The sequence below is a fragment of the Arvicanthis niloticus genome, chromosome 7 (assembly GCF_011762505.2).
Source record: "Arvicanthis niloticus isolate mArvNil1 chromosome 7, mArvNil1.pat.X, whole genome shotgun sequence".
Taxonomy (NCBI): Eukaryota; Metazoa; Chordata; class Mammalia; order Rodentia; family Muridae; genus Arvicanthis; species Arvicanthis niloticus.
Window position 1 is genome coordinate 47,593,777 of NC_047664.1, and position 17,788 is coordinate 47,611,564.

The window sequence follows — 17,788 nt, forward strand, 5'->3', positions numbered from 1 at the left end:
GAAAAAGATATTGTTAATGAAAACACTTTGAAACAAGTGAAGTCAAAGATACTGCTATGTCTCTCTTCTCTGGCTCAATTTTAACTTCTTCTTTTCAGAAGAGAAATTTAAGTTATTGGAGTTAAGAAAACAGTTAGGTAAGAGATCCATTTGTGTTTTAAAACCAGAAATCAAGAAATGAGTGAAGCCTGGTGCCTGAAGAAGCAAGTTGCTTATTACAACTTCTTCGTGTTCACTGAAGAACAAGTACAAAACCTTAAGTCTGTGGCTGTTTTGAAAGACCAGGTACTTTTAAAATATCATAAAGAAGTCATTGAGGAAGATCTTAGCATCAGGCTCTGGCCCACATATGCCTGTCCTAGTGACAGCACAGTTACACATACAGGCATACACACACACACACACACACACACACACACACAGAGAGAGAGGGGGGGGAGAGAGAGAGACAGGCAGAGAGAGAGACAGAGACAGAAACAGAGACACATACAGGCACAGACATACACAGAGAGACACATACAGATACACACACACACACACAAACACACTCACACATGATTACACCACACATACACAAAGATAAAAGGTTACTTCTTCCCCCAACCCACCTGCTTATAGAAATTTGGTAAGAAAGGTTTTCTTATGTCCCAGGAATAAGGAATAATTTCTCTAGGATAAAAACCTAGTATGTTAACAGTTGAGGTTCTTTTGTGGTCAACTCAGTGAAGCAAAGGTAACACCTGACCTATACTGCATCTCACAGAGGGGTTTGGAGCACGGGGTCCAACACAGTGCCATTATAGCTGGTGTTTTTGTGAACTGTAAGTTGTGTTTCAGACCCTGAGGGGTTTGGCACTTTGGGATATATATTTGACATGATTATATACATATGCTATACAATCTACTAAAGTAGATTGTCTTCAAAAGTTCACATTCATCCTACATGATAAACACCTTTACCCATCCTAATGTCCCCCACAGTTCTGAACTTACTTTAGTATCAATTCAAGTCCCAACATCTCACCTCTACACTATCTAAATGGCAAGTGTAGCTCTGACCATACTGTATTCTCAGACAAGGTTATCTGTGTGCACTTGGAAAACTTGAAAGCAAGTCCTATGCTGCAGAAGCAATGGGGCAGGCGTAGGGGATGCCTGTGGACACCGTCCCTCACAAAGGAAGAAAAGGAAAGGCAAAACAGGCACCTCCAGTCAGTCACATCCAAAGTCCACCCAGACAAACTCCATAAGGTTCAAAGCTTAGGAATGACATGTGATTCTTGTCTGTGTCCTTGTTGTGCTTGTGGCTTTACTCAAAGTCATCAGTTTTCACGAAGGGTAGCACATGTCTCTCCTAGAAGAACTGTGTGAACCGGAACAGAATTTAAGTTTGCTTAGTGCTCACAAGGTAACAGATAAGTGATTTTTTTTTTATAGGTGTGTGTGTGTGTGTGTGTGTGTGTGTGTGTGTGTGTGTGTGTGTGTGTAAACGCGCGTGTGTTTGTTTCCTGAAAACAAACAAAATTCACTTATCTTTAGCCTTTGGGAAAGAGGACAACTGCCAAGGGTGTTACTGTTTCAAACCAAAAAGTTTTTTTTTTCTCCTTATGGCTGAAACTCTTCCATCCTTCAAATTCCCATTTCCTTTGGGATCCCTCCTCGAGTTGTCTTTGCCAGACGAAGCCCCAAGTTTATTTTCTGTCGGAACCGAAGAGGAAAGAGGATGTGATGTGGGCTGGCTTGGCATCTGGATAAGCGTCCTGCCAAAGCTCAGCTAAGGGGAACCGCCTCCACGGTGGAAGAGAAACTGGGAGGAGTCCAGAAGGCCACAGGCTAGAGGAATCAAAGTCTCCTTGATGGCCCTCCAGGGATGCGCGTTGTCTCTGTGGCTGTGGCGGTGGCTGTCCCTCTTGCTGCCTGCGCTGCTGGGGTTGAGAGCTGCTGGAGCGCGCTGGAGTGGGGAGGGTACCACGCCTCACCTACAGAGCATCTTCCTGGGCCGCTGCGCAGAGTACACCACGCTGCTGAGCCTCCAGCCCGGGTAAGTGCTAAGCCAGAATGTGAAAAGGCAGAAGGGTGGGGTGAGGTAGAGGCTTTGGAAAGGAGGGACTAGCAGGTCTCTATGCAGGTGATGTGTATGTAGGTGAACTTTAGGCACGGGGTCCCCTGTGCAGCGGATCTCTCGGTCCAGAAGGAAATTGCAGTTAAGACTGCCCCTGCAGGTGTAGGGGTGAAGAGAGAGGTGAATGTGTAACACTGAGAGTACTAGTGTGAGGTAAATTTGAGTGACACAGCCTTGCCAGCTAGCAGCAAGTGCGTTTTCGGTAGTAGGTCCTCTGGTCCTATTTAGAGGGCTGTGGTTTCCTCTGGCTTGTGTGCACTGTGTTTCCTATTGAAATAATTTCCTTATTTGGATCCGCTTTTTGTGTTGTTATACGATTCTTTCTCATACCAGTTGTTTTTTATTGGGATGCATCTCAATAAAATAAAATGAGAGAATAACATAAAGAGTCAGGTTAGTCATCGTCGCCAAGGGTAAGAAAACATGACCATTGCTATAGAACGTGATTTTGAAAGATGTCCTGGACCTCAGGAGTGAAAACAGGCCCCAGAAGACGCTCTGCCTCAGCAGAAGGAGCTGCTCCCAACACTTGGCATCCACTCCTATCTTCCCAAGTCTTGCCTCCTGACATGACCTCAGCGGGTTCAGAGACTCACCCTACAATGGACCTGAACAATGAGCCCCACTCCTGTGTCAATGAATAGGCAAAAGTTAGGGATGTGGTTCAGTGGTAGAACAGTTGACTACATGGCCTTTGGTATATACACAGTGCCTCCACAAAACACACACACACACACACACACACACACACACACACACACACAGAGAGAGAGAGAGAGAGAGAGAGAGAGAGAGACAGAGACAGAGACAGAGACAGAGACAGAGACAGAGACAGAGAGCATCTGAAAATGAGAAGTTGCATGCTTTATTGAAATTGTCACTTGTCACCTTCTCAAAGTACTTCTGTCAGTGCCCTTGTCTGCTTCTGTTGTAAGCCTGGAGGTGGGGGTGGAGAAAGAGACTATATTACTTAGACTGGAGAACTCTGTTTTTCCTTTCTCGGTGGAAATGCTTCATCATGGTGCACTTTGGGGTTTCTTTTTATAACTTTTACTGTGTTGTGTGTACACAACGTGTGTGTGTGTGTGTGTGTGTGTGTGTGTGTGTGTATGTGTGATATGCCTGTGCCCACAGAGAGAAAGACAGTGGGTGTCCTGTTCTATCATTTTCTGACTCTGTTGTCTTCTGAACTTAGTCTGGAAGCTAGAGTTAGGCTGGTGGTCAGCAAGCCTGTCATCCTCCTTTTTCCACCCCATTCAGTGCCGGGGCTAGAGGCACAGGCAGCCGCGCGGGCAGGGTGGTGGCTGACAAACTCAGGTCCTCGTGCCTACAGCACAAGCAGCCTTACCCTCCACACCATGTCTCCAGTCCTGACTGGCACTTTTACACAGGAACAAAAACTGCACAGCCATCTGGGAGGCCTTCAAGGTGGTGCTGGACAAGGATCCCTGCTCTGTCCTCCCCTCAGACTATGATCTCTTCATTAACCTCTCCAGGCACTCGATTCCCAGGGACAAGGTAAGGACCAATGCCTCGGCTATGGACAAAAGTGTAATTTTTACAACTATGCTGCCTTTTGTTTTTTCCTACCTCTTTATGATAAAAAGCAGAAGCATAATTTAAAATTTTACGTCTTCCACGGGTTTAATGAGCTAGTTGATGGACTCAATAAAATAACTTACTGGAATTCTTCTGTGTTCCTGGTGTTGCATTAAGGGTTAAGGATCCAACATTAAAAAACAAACAAACAGAAACAAAAAGCAAACAAATGAAAAAACAGTTCTTGTAGCCCTTCCAGTCTACAAAGAAACTGGACTGCTGAGGATCAGATGAGACAGTGACCAGGAATGTTGTTATATGCGCAGTGTGAAGACACTATTTATCCCGGAAGGTGCCAGGTGTGCTGTGAAGACTTAGGTGTTTTGAGCACTGTACACTCCAAGAAGGACATTGTGCAGAGCTACGGAACAAGGCCTAAGGCTTCTTCTGCTTCTCATTTTCCTATCTAGAAACTGAAGCACAGAGAGACATAAATGCCTTGATGAAGATTGTACATCTAGCATGGGATGGAGCCAGGCTTCAAGCCCTGGTCCCTTAATCATTCCTAATGCAAGGTTCTTACCAGTGGTACACACATTTCATACTACAGGGGAAATGTGTGATCCTCTAAGTCTGTGTTTCTCAACCTGTGGGACCACTTTGGCAAACTTCTATCTCCAAAATAATTTATTTTACTTTCTCAACCTGTGGGACCACTTTGGCAAACTTCTATCTCCAAAATAATTTATTTTACAATTAGTAACAGTAGGAAAATGACCCTTATGATGCAACAATGAAAATCATTTTACGGTTGGGGTCCCCGCAGCATGAGGAACTGCATTAAAGGGTCGCAGCACTAGGGAGGTTGAGAGCCACTGATCTACATGATGTCTGGAAGGACAGAGGTAACACTCTTCAAATGCACCATAGTAACAAGGAAAAGAAAGCAGGCCTACAGCAGGTCCGAATTCCATGAGGAATGGCTGCTGACTTATCTTGATGATACCTCAATCAACGTGCTTTCATTTTACTTTGTATTTTAACTCCTGGTTGTCTCTCATCAGTCACTGTTCTGGGAAAATAACCACCTACTCGTTATGAGCTATGCAGAGAACACCCGCCGCCTTATGCCCCTGTGCGACGTTCTGTATGGCAAGGTTGGTGATTTCTTGAGCTGGTGTCGACAGGAAAATGCCTCTGGTAAGACTTTTGCACACATCACAGCTCCCCAGCCTGTGGATTTATCTTTGGCTCTGGGTGTCTTCATAAATGTTCATCTCCTTTAATCCTTCCCAAATCCTCCGAAGTAGGTGGCACCTATAGTAACAGATAACAACAGTGAGTAGAGTGTACCTAACCTTTGCTGCACGCTATGACAAGTATTTTAGAGTCATTGAGGTTAGAGTCCACACGTTATCCACTACAATCCTATCATGAGTCCTATTTTGGCAGATGTGGAAACTGAGGCGCGCATGATTAAGGGAGTTGCTTAGGGATGTATAGCTAAGAATCTATTTAGCTTCACAATCTGACCTCAGAGCCTGTGATTCCAATCCATCAGGACTCTGCCTTTCTGTCTTTACTTTTCCAGAGGGGAGAAACTGAGGCTAAGAGAGGGTAGATGTACTATATACATTTTTCAGAATCCATGCCAAATATGGAATCAGCAAATACATGAAATTAATACATCTCCAATACGAAATGCATCTGTGTACTTTTCTCCTAGGACTCGATTACCAGTCTTGCCCCACATCAGAAGACTGTGAAAACAATGCTGTGGACTCCTACTGGAAAAGTGCATCCATGCAGGTAATCCTAGGATGGGTGAGTGAGTATGGAGCATGTGCGGAATCTGTGAACGGAACCCCAGGCCTTTACCTAATTTCTCTGTATCTTCCTTTCTACTGTAATGATTACTCTGACTCTTCTCCCTGTTCCACAAAGTTGTGAGGGTTTACAAAGACAAAATACTCACCGCAGTGGCTGGTGCAGAGAGAAATGTTTGGCAAGCGTTGGCTATATGTGGGGCTAGGGCGCTGTTAGCATCCCTGTTGCACCATGGCCATGTTTAGTGGTTCAAAGCCATGTTCATTCTTAGTGCTGTGAAAAATTGGAGTAACTTTGATTTTACAGGGGAGCCTGGGAAACTGGAGACTTCACTGTGGGTGTCAGAAATGTCCACAGGGTAACATTAATGGGAGAAGAGCTGATGGGCTACCAAAAAGCTAGAGCCACAGAAATGTTCCTAAGACATGTCTGTCTGTGTCTCTGAGGATATTGCCCTCAGAGTTCATGGGAACTCTCAGTGGCTATAAAATGACATTGTTTGTAGCTTACAGTCTCTGCCTCGAGCTTTGGAATAAAGATTAGAAACAAGGAGGGTTAAGTCCTTAGCTCAGTGCTGATGGTTGAATGTCGATTCTGCTGATCCAGGAGCAGGCAGAGGCTGAGAGACTTCTATCCCCCCACCCCCATCAGAGGTGATGTATCTTCGACTCCCCTTGTCTACTTTGCTATCCAGGTGTTCCATGAGGCCACTGATAGAGGCAAGGACTTTGATCAAACCTTCCACCAGGGCCACGCAAAGAACTTCCTGTAAGCATTAGACCTCACGCTGAGGACTCTGTGTACTCCAACCAGCTCTCATGGGACCAGTGCTTGTTCCCAATTTTGGAGGGAGGGCTTCATCTGAAATACAGGCTCCAGTTAGCTGCCAAAAACTCTTATTGGAGACTGGAAAGCTTAACACCTCTAAAGAGGGGTCATATCAACACTATCTATAAAAGAACTGTAACACGGGCCACTATGAATCTTCCTGACTTTAAGGTATGTTCCTCAACTGGAGGCTATTATGGGAAAATAGTATCAATGCCTCCAATTTTTAAGCCCTTATACCAGTATAAGAAATATACTAATATAAGAGTATGCTAGATAGTTGAAGTAAAATCAAAGCTAACATAATACAGCAATGAGAGGGCTTGAACCTTATAAGTAGTCAATAAATATTGTTGTTGTTGCTATTATTTGTGGTGCTGGGGGTCAAAGTTAGTTTCTTTGTTGCACACGTCAAGCAAGGCCCTACCATGAGCTACATCTCGCAGGCTGAAATGTTTATACCTTACACTTTTATAGCAATCTTCTGAGGTAACTGTTTAGACTTGGGAAATTAATTACAAAGAGGTCAAAAAGATTTCCCTAGGGTCAAGATTGTAATAAGTTGGTGAACCAGGATTCAAAAACAGGCTTTTTAGCTTCAGAGACTGGATTTTCAACCAGTCCTTTCTACAGTCCCATTGTCAAGGCTCGTGGTAGAGAATGGCAAGTTACAGAAAGACAAATGAGATCCCCCATCTTCCTGCCACCAAAATGCAATCCCCTTAACACAGAGGTTTCGGACTTCAGCATCTAAAGACTTAAACTCCTACTTTTAATACTGGGGGAAAGCAACTGGAGACAATCGGCACAAAATGGGTCTCTGCTTTGGAGCACCTGGTATCAGATGTCATTTCATTAGTGAGTAAATTTGTCCTGTGAGATTCAGTGACAGGAAGTCACCACCAACTACCCAGGGAACAAGACCACCCAGATATCCACTTATTCATCTGTTTGTTTATTTAACGATAGCAAAGACTGAACCCCAGGCCTTGTGCATGCTAGCACACCTGAGCCACACCCTCAGCCTCACGTCATAACGTTGTAGGGAAGCTCGTCTTCTGTCCATCTAATCTTGCACCCTGCTTTGAATGTAAGCACATCCTATGATAGTGCAAGTCCTTTGTAGCTTCATACTAATGGCACATTAATAACTCAGAGTTTAACGCTACGTTGGTACCCAGTGGGAACTGTGCCCTGTTTCCTTGCTGTTTTGAGCTGGTGAGCATGTTTTGGTCTTGTCAGCCGTGCCCCTCTGCACATGTGTGCATGCAGTGCGTGTGGTGGGGCTTTGTAACGTTTATTGCACCTGTGGCTTGTGTTCTGCTTTGGGTGGTTATTTACATGAGATGCCTATGGGCCAATGGGCTGTGAGTGGGAGTGTTGTGTGTGACTTGTAGGCCAAGCCACTGCCCCTTCTCCCTTCCTGGCAGTTAACAACTTTGCAGGTGTGGAGGCTTCCTCATACTGAGGACTCAACGTGTCAAACCACCAGGATCCTGTGGTGAATGTTCAGTGGGAGCACAAAGTGAATCCTGTGTGACACCACTGCAGTGGCAAGGCTATTTGTCACATCAGACTAGGCTAGTTTATTCTAGCAGGCATGATGGTGTATATCTTATATCATGTCCTGAGATTACCTGACATGGAATTACTGAGTCTATCAATAGGGGACTTTAAAGGTGATTTACTTCTCTGAATAAACCAATCTGCATCTCTATTAGACACATGAAATACTAAGTTTTCCTCTATTGAAAATTTCCAGTTAAAAACAAGCTGTGTTTAAAGCACAAAAACAATGTGCCTTCATTTTCTCAACCGTGTCTTTCTTCTTGCAGTATTCAAGGGACAGTTCAGGGGTGATCAATGTTATGCTGAATGGCTCAGAGCCAAAAGGAGCCTATCCCACGAAAGGGTAAGAACGCCACAGGACACCACAAATGACACCAAACTAAAGGCTAGAGAAGCACCTCAGACCCAATGATGATGCTTGCTTTTGTACAGCGAAGTAAAGTAAGTGAAACAGTTGAACGAGGTGTTGATCAGAGCCGTATCCATACAGTTAAACCGTTAAGAGCAGATCAATACACGAGCAAGTCTCCAAATGTAGATGGTAAGAAAAGCTACTGGAGGCATAGGTCAGTAGGTGGTGCTTGCTGTGCAAACACGGGGACCTCTGTTTGATCCCTACAACTCAAGTGAAATATCTGGGCGTGGCAGCACATTTGTAATCCAAGTGCTGGGATGACAGAGACAAGTGATGTCTGGGGCTCACTCTTCCAGCCAGCCTAGCCTACTTGGTGAGTTCCAGGCCACCATGAAAGACTAGACAGTGCCCAATTTTGTTCTCCAGTTTACATATGCTCACACACACACACACAAATGTGTACCCTCATACACATCAACATGTGCATGCACACAGAATGTAAAATGAACCCTCGAAACTCTTTTCAGGGGAGACAGAATCTCTCTGATAGCCCCAACTGTTCTGGAATTTATTATGTAAACCAGACTGGTCTTAAACTCAAAGAAACCTACCTACCTCTACTTCCTAAGTAATAAGTTTAAAGGCATGTGCAGCCACAACTGGATTTCCTGGAAACTTTTCAAAGCTTAAATGTGTAAATAAACTAATGTTCTCCTAGGCTGAAGACAGGGCTCAATGTCAGAGAGCTTGCCTAGCACGTACAGACTCAATGCCATGGAAGAACAGATAAAGATAAATGTCCTCCCTGTCTCCCAGGTTTTTTGCAGATTTTGAAATCCCATACTTACAAAAGGACAAAGTCACAAGAATTGAGATCTGGGTCATGCATGACGTTGGAGGACCCAATGTGTAAGTTTTGGGGCTTGTGGCGGTAGCTGTGAGGTCTTGCTTTGCTTGGATATGATATGACTGTGGCCCCTTTGCTCTTAGCTTTAGAGACCTGTCAGCCCTCTGATCCTAACGTGACAGAGAAGGATAAGAGATGTCTCATAGCCTGATGCCATGCTGATTTTTATGGCGTGAGAGTTATGGATAAATGAGTTTCTTACACATTTCTGAGGGTCAAAGCCAGTTTCTTCTTCCTATCACCTGGAGGATCAATACACTCACCAATGTTTTCAAGATCAGCCCACAGCTCTACGATAAAGCCATGGCTTTCTGTGGCGCAACCACTTCTGCAAGTAGGTGCTGGCTAACTGGTGAGGACCAGGACTTCAAAGAACTACAGCTTCTAAAACGACTTGAGTTTCTATATAAACAAGGGCAGAGCACATCTTTTTCATGAATGAACACCACTGCCAAGGAGCCTAAAGACCCTCTAAGCAGCCCCCTCCCAACTTGCTTAGCTCCTGGTTTTCAAACAGTTCTACCCTTACTAAGTACATGGATCTTATAGCATCCTGTGACAAGCCTCAGATGGACACAGTGACATGGATTTAAACAAAACTTCCAGTCTGAGAACTACCATCAGTGTGGCAGATGCCATTTATCTAACACAGCTTTAACTGACTCTGTAGAGGCTATTTTAAAAAGCCTTTCCTTGTCCCTGTGTTCAACTAGAGGCTTGTGGCATTGCTGATTAAAAAGTAAGCCTGGCCTAGGGAAGAGCACCAGCCCATGTTCTGAGAAAAGTTCTAAATAATGGCTTCACTCAGTACTTTGCCATCTTCCTTCCTATAACTCCTGGAACTCGATTTCTGCAGAAACTTCCTCCTGCTGTGTACTGGCTCACTGAACGTGCACTCCCAACCAGCTTTATGGCGGAGAGGCTGCTTACATTCCCATCCCATGAGACTCAGCAGGACTGTGTCATCACAACAGCTCACAGCACTGTGTCTAACACTGGATGCCTTTAAAAACCCTCCAGGGATTTCTAGTCGTGGCTTTCGGGAGGGAAAGACTTCTTGGTGTGAGTGAGGGAAATGGGCATGCTCACTACATGTGATTCTGCTTTCATGGACTTGCAGTTCTTATCATCATTCCCACGGCATCAGAGACGTCATGCCGGCAATTTGGCTGTGAGCTTTCTCTAGGTTAAAAATAAATCTTTTTTTTTTTTTAAAGAAAAAAAAATCACATGCTGAGGTTGCTAAGAGAAAAGCTATCTGTGAAAATCTGAGCCTCAAAATGAATTTCAAATTTTGATTCAAGAAAGCCCACCTTTAGGAGTTCATGCCAAAGAAACAGAAAATTATTTGTGTACAAAATGAAATTTCAACAAATTTTGTTACAGTTTAAATGATAATGAAATATAAGAATCAGCTGAGGTCTTCGAAACAGGGACTTTTTGAGATTTGAATTGTTCGTGTAAAGGAGACAATGCAGAGTTTACAAACAATGGCACATATGCATACATAATTATATAGAGAAACACAGATCTATACATACATACATACATGCATGCATACATACATGCAGAGTTTAAAAGTAATGGCATGTATTATATATACTTATGTATGCACACATGTATGCTTACATGCAGAGCTTACAAACATGCCATATATGTATACTCATATGTACACATATGTATATATTACACATGCAGAATTTACAAACGATACATGTTTATATGTGTCCGCATGCATACAGATGTGGGCTAATGCACACAGCACACTGGATAGCATGCAATGCTATACATGCAAAGGCTCTAAACTTATATACAGCAGCTCTTCCACTCGTGGGTGTGGTTCAAGTATGAGTGGAAGATTGATATTATGTGTATACTATTTTTTCCTGTCAGTACAACCTATGATGAAGTTTCTTTTTATAAATTAGGCGTAGTAAGAAACAACAAGAACAACAAGTAATAAAATAGAATAACAATATTATACTCTAATAAAAATGAATGTGATCTAGCTTTAAAGCATCCCACTGTACTGTATCCATGCCTCCATGCCAGGGTGAAACGAAGAGTGACTATGTGTGTGCTCACGGTGGGTGGAACTTCTGTGCTGCAGACTATGACAGCAAACACAGCACAATTCCTTCTGCAGAACTTGACAGCTAGATTTTCTTCTGTAGGCTTAGCAACCTTAGCTAAGCCTAGAAAAGGCTTACCAAGTCAAGAATTTTTACCTAGAAAAAGCTCACAGCGTCTCTGGCATATCCAAATTGTCAGCACGACTGCTCTGGTGTTTTGAGAACAAACACAATCGTTGCAAATCTACGACAGTCCATCTGGCATCCAAGATGGTGACTTAGTGACCAATGGACAGGTGGCATACAGTATGGCTATACTGGACCAATGGATGATGCTGTCTAGAAATTTTTGGCAGCGATTATCTCTAAGGATGAGACTTGCAATGATCTTTTTCTCTTTTGCTGATTAGCATTCTCTAACCTTAAACTTTGTTTACTGCTGTTATTTGAAGCTTTTACTAGGTTGAGCAGATTCAGCCCCTGGGAACCATCTGATTGTCATGGGGCAATCATGACTGCACGTGGTACAAGCAGTGCCATCCCTGTTCCCCTTTGCTTCTTTCCTGGTCTTGGATCTCCAGAGAATGTTCAACTTTCCAGTGTTCCCCTTGAGGAAAGAACATTCGGAATGGCCTAAAGATATTCGGTTAACTCTGAAACAGCTTCTTCTACCCTTTCCTCCTTCTTTTGTCGGTTTGTTTAAAAAAAATCACACTTGTCTATGTTTTAGGGAATCCTGTGGCGAAGGCAGTGTGAAGATCCTGGAGGACAGACTGGAGGCCCTGGGGTTCCAGCACAGCTGTATCAATGACTACCCGTAGGTGGCGCTATGTATAATCACTTTGAAGGATTACAGCTATTTCAAGGGTTGGTTTGGGCCATGGCTGGTGACTTTTGAGTTGCCTAGGGGTGTGGGGGCAGGGAGAACCTTCCTGGGTCCATTTTAATGATAGCTGGAGGATATTGCTTTTTCCCTTCAGCTTTGATTGATGTGTGATGAGATTAAGGACCATGGGCTGTGGTTCTCATATCTTTAAACCACAGTTCAAAGGATACTGCGCTGGGCATTTGTTTGTCAGATGGGTCTTAACCATAGATATTAGGAAAAGAGTCATATCAGCTACTGTCTATTGAGACACTGTGACTCGCACTTCATATGCTGTGACTTGGGTGTCATCAAGGGTTTTTCTACATAGGCATTAGCAAAGACTGGCTCTAAGCCTGGGGTGGTTGTAATCCTCTTCTGGACCCAGAATTCCTGTCTCTGCTCCTCTCTAACTCCCCCACCCCCTTTCAAAACAGACTTTCTCTGTATAGTCTTGGCTGTTTTTGAACTCAGAGATCCACTTGCCTCTGTCTCCTGAACACTGGGATTAATGCCACATACCACGACCAGCATTTCAGCTCTTGAGTATACAAGCCAAGTAGATTTTCAGTTCAACACTGGAAGGCTTTCTTAGACACTAATAGGTATGTCTGAGTGGAATGACCTGATGTATGCTTGCCCAACACCATAATGTTGCTGCCTTCTGCCTGCCCAAAGCTGTATGAACTGCACCATTCTCCCAACCGATCAAAGCCTCAGGACGTGTGGGTGACGTCATCCCTGTTCCAGGCCTCCTTGACCCTCACCTGTACCTGTTTACTTATGATTGCTCATGCTGACACAAATGCAAAGCCAAGTGTCATCTACTATTCACTTTAGAAGCAAAACTAAGCAAATACCCTTTTCTGAACATCTAACCTGTATACTGAAAAACATATACATTTACCCACACAGTTTGATGATCAGGTTCAGTGTGCAGCAGCTCTTAGATATGAAGTAGAAAAATGTGACCAGCACCCAGGTATCCCGAAGAGTCCCTGTTGGGCACAGCTGTCTGTCTCTGGCTAGATTTGTAGTGTCATGGATTAGTCTGTCTAGATTTGTCATAGATTTGTCTGTCTCTGGGCTGTAAATATTCTGTTTGTAGATGAGTCACCAAGTTTAATAACTGGCTCAAGGTCAATACTCAGAATCAGAGTTGATATTTGAACCCAACTTTGTGTAGTCTTGAAGTAAATATCCCCTAGCACCCCCTAGTGATGTTCCTTCCTGTGTTAAAGCACCGGGTATTAAAAATACTTCTAAATGGACAATTCTTACTGTATTACAGCTCAATGATGAGAACAGTTGTGACTACAGATTTCAGAGTTACAAACACTCTTCTCTGGCCCAAGAACTCTCTAGAGAGGCTCTTTCTTCAATCGCTAGCCCATGCTGTAGCAGTAAGGCCAGACCCCCAAAGCCCCTTCCCCCATCACAGCTGTCCTTGGTCCTGGCCTATGTCCCTCCTCCTTTGCATGGCATCCACTTGGTCTGGCTGATGGTTCTGGGACTGTAAGCCTCACTCAGCTCCTGCTGGCTCCTATTCTGTGTTGCAGCTTTTCTATTGCTCTTGAGTAGCAAAGAAGCAAAGACTCAAAAGTCAAAGACCAACCCAAATATAGGTAAGACTCTCCTGACCTTCAGAGTTCAGTGGACTTGCCTTTAGTCTTGTGTCAGCTGGAATTAACATTAGGGTCTTTGGTGACACTGGTGGAGCCTCATCTCTTCTCTTGGTTGGATTCTTCTAATACCACATTGGATCAGACTCTATAAAATTCAAAGTCTGTCTTGGGTGAAAGACGATAACAACCAAATTTAATTCTTTTTAAATATGTTTGGACAGATTGCATCTGTTGTCCCAGACACTCAGGAGGCCAGGGTGGTAGGATCACTAGAGCACAGGAAGTCAGGAGTAGCCTAGGCATCCTAGTGGGGTACTATTTACAAAACCCACTGGCAGTAAAATGTATGCATGTCGACTATACGTCACTGAAGGTAGGCGAGTCTAAGCAGGGACCACAGAGCATGCAGTCAGTGCGTATCCATGTAACTCTTCCACCTCTCCCAATTCTTTCCAGTCATCTGGCCATAGAGGTGTTGTCTCACCCTGCCTTGTAATTCATGTCTTCTGTGTCACTGTCACCTACCCCTGCTTCTGTTGCTTCTTTCTGCCCCTCTTAGTTACCCCAGAACTTCCCATTTTCTACCTCGATTGTACTAGGCAATGGGGCATTCTCAATTGGGCCATTGCTCATGTGCTTTAGTTAAAACTTCCCCCAAAGCACATATCCAAGGAGGTTTTCCTAATAAAATTGGACGTGCATGCAGGAAGGGTCTGGATTAGCCTACCACATTCAAGGTTAGCTCTCTAACTCACAACTCTCAGAACACAAGGAGGAGATCATTGCAGTCAGCTTTATCTGCAGCAAATTGCAGTTGAACGTAGGATCAACTTCATTGGATGGTTGAAGTGTTGAATGACATGATCTGAATAAAATGCACAGACAAAATTTGTGATACATAGTAAGTGCTTAATAAATGCTAGCTGTTGTAAGAAGGGTGTTGAGATAGAGTCACGATGTATAGCTCTGGCTGTCCTGAAACTCTCTACGTAGACCAGGCTGGCCCCAAACATACAGAGATTTGCCTGCCCTTGCCTCCCTCTCTAGTGCTGGGACTAAAGGTGTGAGACACTACTCCCAGCTTAGCCAATATTGTTTATAAAGGAGGGGATTGTGGAATCTTCAAAGACGTATTTTGTGTTTCCAGCAATTTGCAGGCACATCATAAATGTTTAACTCGAGGGAGTTATTCGAATAATCTCTTAAGTCCTATTTTTCTTCCGTAGACCAGTGAAGTTCTTAATGTGTGTGGACCACAGCACTCACCCCGACTGTGTCATGAACTCGTAAGTAAATGGCTGAGATCAGAACACAGATGGACTGCAGTCTGACTGTCTATCCATTTCCTAAATCACTCACTGCAGAGCAGGTTATTTCTGCACTGGAGCCTCTCAGTCTCTGAGTTACATTGGCCCAAGTTCCACAGACATCTGCAAGCTGAGCTAACTCCTCCCAGACGGCCCAACACCATCCTCCACTGTAGCACACTTCAGCAGGCATTCTAGAAGTGGGGCCACAGGGTGACCTTGGACCTGTTCCTTCTTAATTCTAATTCATTTCTAATTCATTTTTTTTTGAAAAGTTAAAATACACACTAGAAACAAATTTGCAATTACAAAAAGGGTCAGGAGAGAAACACTGTTTTTTCTTTATTTTTATATGATCCATCTTATTTATTTATTTATTTTACTCAAAGTAGGTAGACCACGGTTTCTATACTCTTGTGTGTCCTTGTAGAGTAAGATATTCCTGTCATGGTACATGTGTGCATTCATACACATGCATGGACATGCACATATACACACAACACAGATCTCTCAAATCAGTTATAATAAATGATAATACAGATAAGATTCTGAGATTTGTTTATTTTTTCACTTCACAGTATGTCTTGGAGATGTTTCCACACTTTTTTAAGGAATTGATTTTCGGGCTAGAGATATGTCTCAGTAGTTAACAGCACTGGCTGCTGTCTCAGAGGACCTGGAATTGATTCCCTATATCCACATGGTGGCTCACAACATCATTGACTCTGAAATACATCAAACCAACATGTCTATAATAGACTCAGAAATATAGTGCAAAGAGAAATGAAGCTGTGTGTTTCAATTGTAGAGGAAATTGGGGGCAGACATCAGAAATGGGTCTGAGAAGAACATCAAACCACTGATCGTAAGAAAGGCGAAACCGCGAGGGAGACCCTTGTTGTTTCTTGTATTTGCTCTGATGTTGAATTTTGTTTAAAATAAATTAATATGTCTGGATATTAGTTAGTTAAATTTTAAGGCAAAAATGTGGAAGGAATTAATTTTGAATGATTCAAGTATAGACATAAACTGAACCAGAAATGCAACTATAGTGAATGTCCAGTAGAGGGTGCCATTGACTAATAAAGAAGAGGCTTCAGCGTCCTAAGGAAGTTATGGTAAGGGACATGGCCACTAACTAATCCACAGCAATGGGACTTGATTCTGAACCAAGATAAGATAGTTTTAAATTTTTTTAAATCCACCTTTTAATTGGTTGAAAAGAATTCAATAATTTCTGTTTCAAAGACTCAAAAGGTCAGACCTTATCTAGTTTAAATGGGATTTGGGCAGGCCTCTGCTCAGTGTTTTAAGGTCAGAATCAGTTAAACTCTGATGATAGACTATTCGCCAATAAGGAACTTGGCTAACACTCTGGAACATTTGTACCATACGAATACATGTACAAGGAAACATGAACTGACTCTGTGTGTACCGGCATGAACTATGTCCAAGAGCCAAGAGGTGGTGTCAGGCAGAGGAAGCAAGTTGCATTCTGTGTGCTTACATAAAGAGGGGTGTGTGTGTGTGTGTGTGTGTGTGTGTGTGTGTGTGTTGTATGCTGTCTTTCTTGGAAGGACAACTGGAATTATTAGCTGCGGTTCTCTGGGAATACAGAAATTACACATTTTTTCTTTCTTTCTTTCTTTCTTTCTTTCTTTCTTTCTTTCTTTTTATGTTTGTTTTTTGAGACAGGGTTTCTCTGTGTAGTTCTGGCTATCCTGGGACTCACTCTGTAGACCAGGCTGGCCTCGAACTCAGAAATCCGCCTGCCTCTGCCTCCCAAGTGCTGGGATTAAAGGCGTGCGCCACCACCGCCCGGCACATTTTTACTTTCACTTTATGAATTTTCTGCTCTATCTACACATTTCTGTTGCATGCATTTGTGATTTTTGTCACACACTGATGTGGTCTCTGTTTCCCTTTTTCTTTTCAGAGCCTCAGCATCTATGCGGAGGGAGAGCTCATCTCTCCATGCAATAGGAGATGCCAGCCTTATCATCTCTCTCTTGGTAGCTTTGGCTTCAAGTTCTCAAGGGTGACTAGAAAATCACCACAGTGTTCTAATAGAAGCCAGCCTTGCAGCTACCCGTGAGCAGTCCACTGTGGTGTAAACTAAAGGAGCCCACTGTCCCAAGACAATTCCTTCTAGAAAAACAGTGTATCCAGATGGTAATCCAATTGTATTTACATTCATGATCCAAGAAACAAGGTATTTATCTAGTCCCACTTAGCAGGCAGAAGTTGCTACTGTGGAGTTAAAGTTATTGTTTCTTATTTGATAATGATACAAAGCACTGAGACCTGGAGTGTAGTATAATCTTATATAATTAAATGTATTTTTGGAAACAGCTGTATTTTATATTTTCTGTATTTTCTAGTGTTTCAAAAGATACAATAGGTGCTTGTCAGAAGCTTCAATCACATGTACAGTAAAGATATACATATATAGATGTTATGCAAAGATGTATCTATAAAATGTCTATTTAATGGCTACTTATGACAAGGGAACAACCCAAAATGTTAAACACACAGATCTGGAACTGCTACATAAGGTTTTGTATACCCAAAATGGACTGTTCATTTAACAAGTAAACATCATGTGTATCACCAGACTGGTGCATAGTTAAGTCAACTGTAGTGCATTCTGTACTGGGAAATACTGCTCAGTGATCAAAAGGAGCTAATACTGATGTATATAATCTTATGAATGGCAATTCCAGTGCGTTCTTCTATGGGAAAGAAACCTGACCAAATGGCTACACATTGCAG

At 43.1% G+C, this 17,788-nt stretch overlaps 1 protein-coding gene across 1 annotated transcript; it reads left to right on the forward strand.

Moving 5' to 3' along the window:
* Positions 1 to 1,661: 1,661 nt before the first annotated feature.
* On the forward strand, positions 1,662 to 17,158 carry Bst1 (bone marrow stromal cell antigen 1). Its single transcript, XM_034509071.2, has 9 exons — positions 1,662 to 2,041; positions 3,514 to 3,640; positions 4,726 to 4,861; positions 5,388 to 5,470; positions 8,152 to 8,228; positions 9,057 to 9,149; positions 11,950 to 12,036; positions 14,936 to 14,995; positions 16,953 to 17,158. The coding sequence occupies exons 1-9, from the start codon at positions 1,857 to 1,859 to the stop codon at positions 17,056 to 17,058; spliced, it is 954 nt and encodes a 317-aa protein (XP_034364962.1). The 5' UTR covers positions 1,662 to 1,856; the 3' UTR covers positions 17,059 to 17,158.
* The last annotated feature ends 630 nt before the right edge of the window (positions 17,159 to 17,788 follow it).

Coding starts and splice junctions, on each gene's coding strand:
- Bst1 (XM_034509071.2), top strand. CDS start 1,857: ATGGCCCTCCAGGGATGCGCGTTGTCTCTGTGGCTGTGGCGGTGGCTG. Junction 9,150..11,949: donor GACGTTGGAGGACCCAATGT/GTAAGTTTTGGG, acceptor TCTATGTTTTAG/GGAATCCTGTGGCGAAGGCA. Junction 14,996..16,952: donor CCCGACTGTGTCATGAACTC/GTAAGTAAATGG, acceptor TTTTCTTTTCAG/AGCCTCAGCATCTATGCGGA.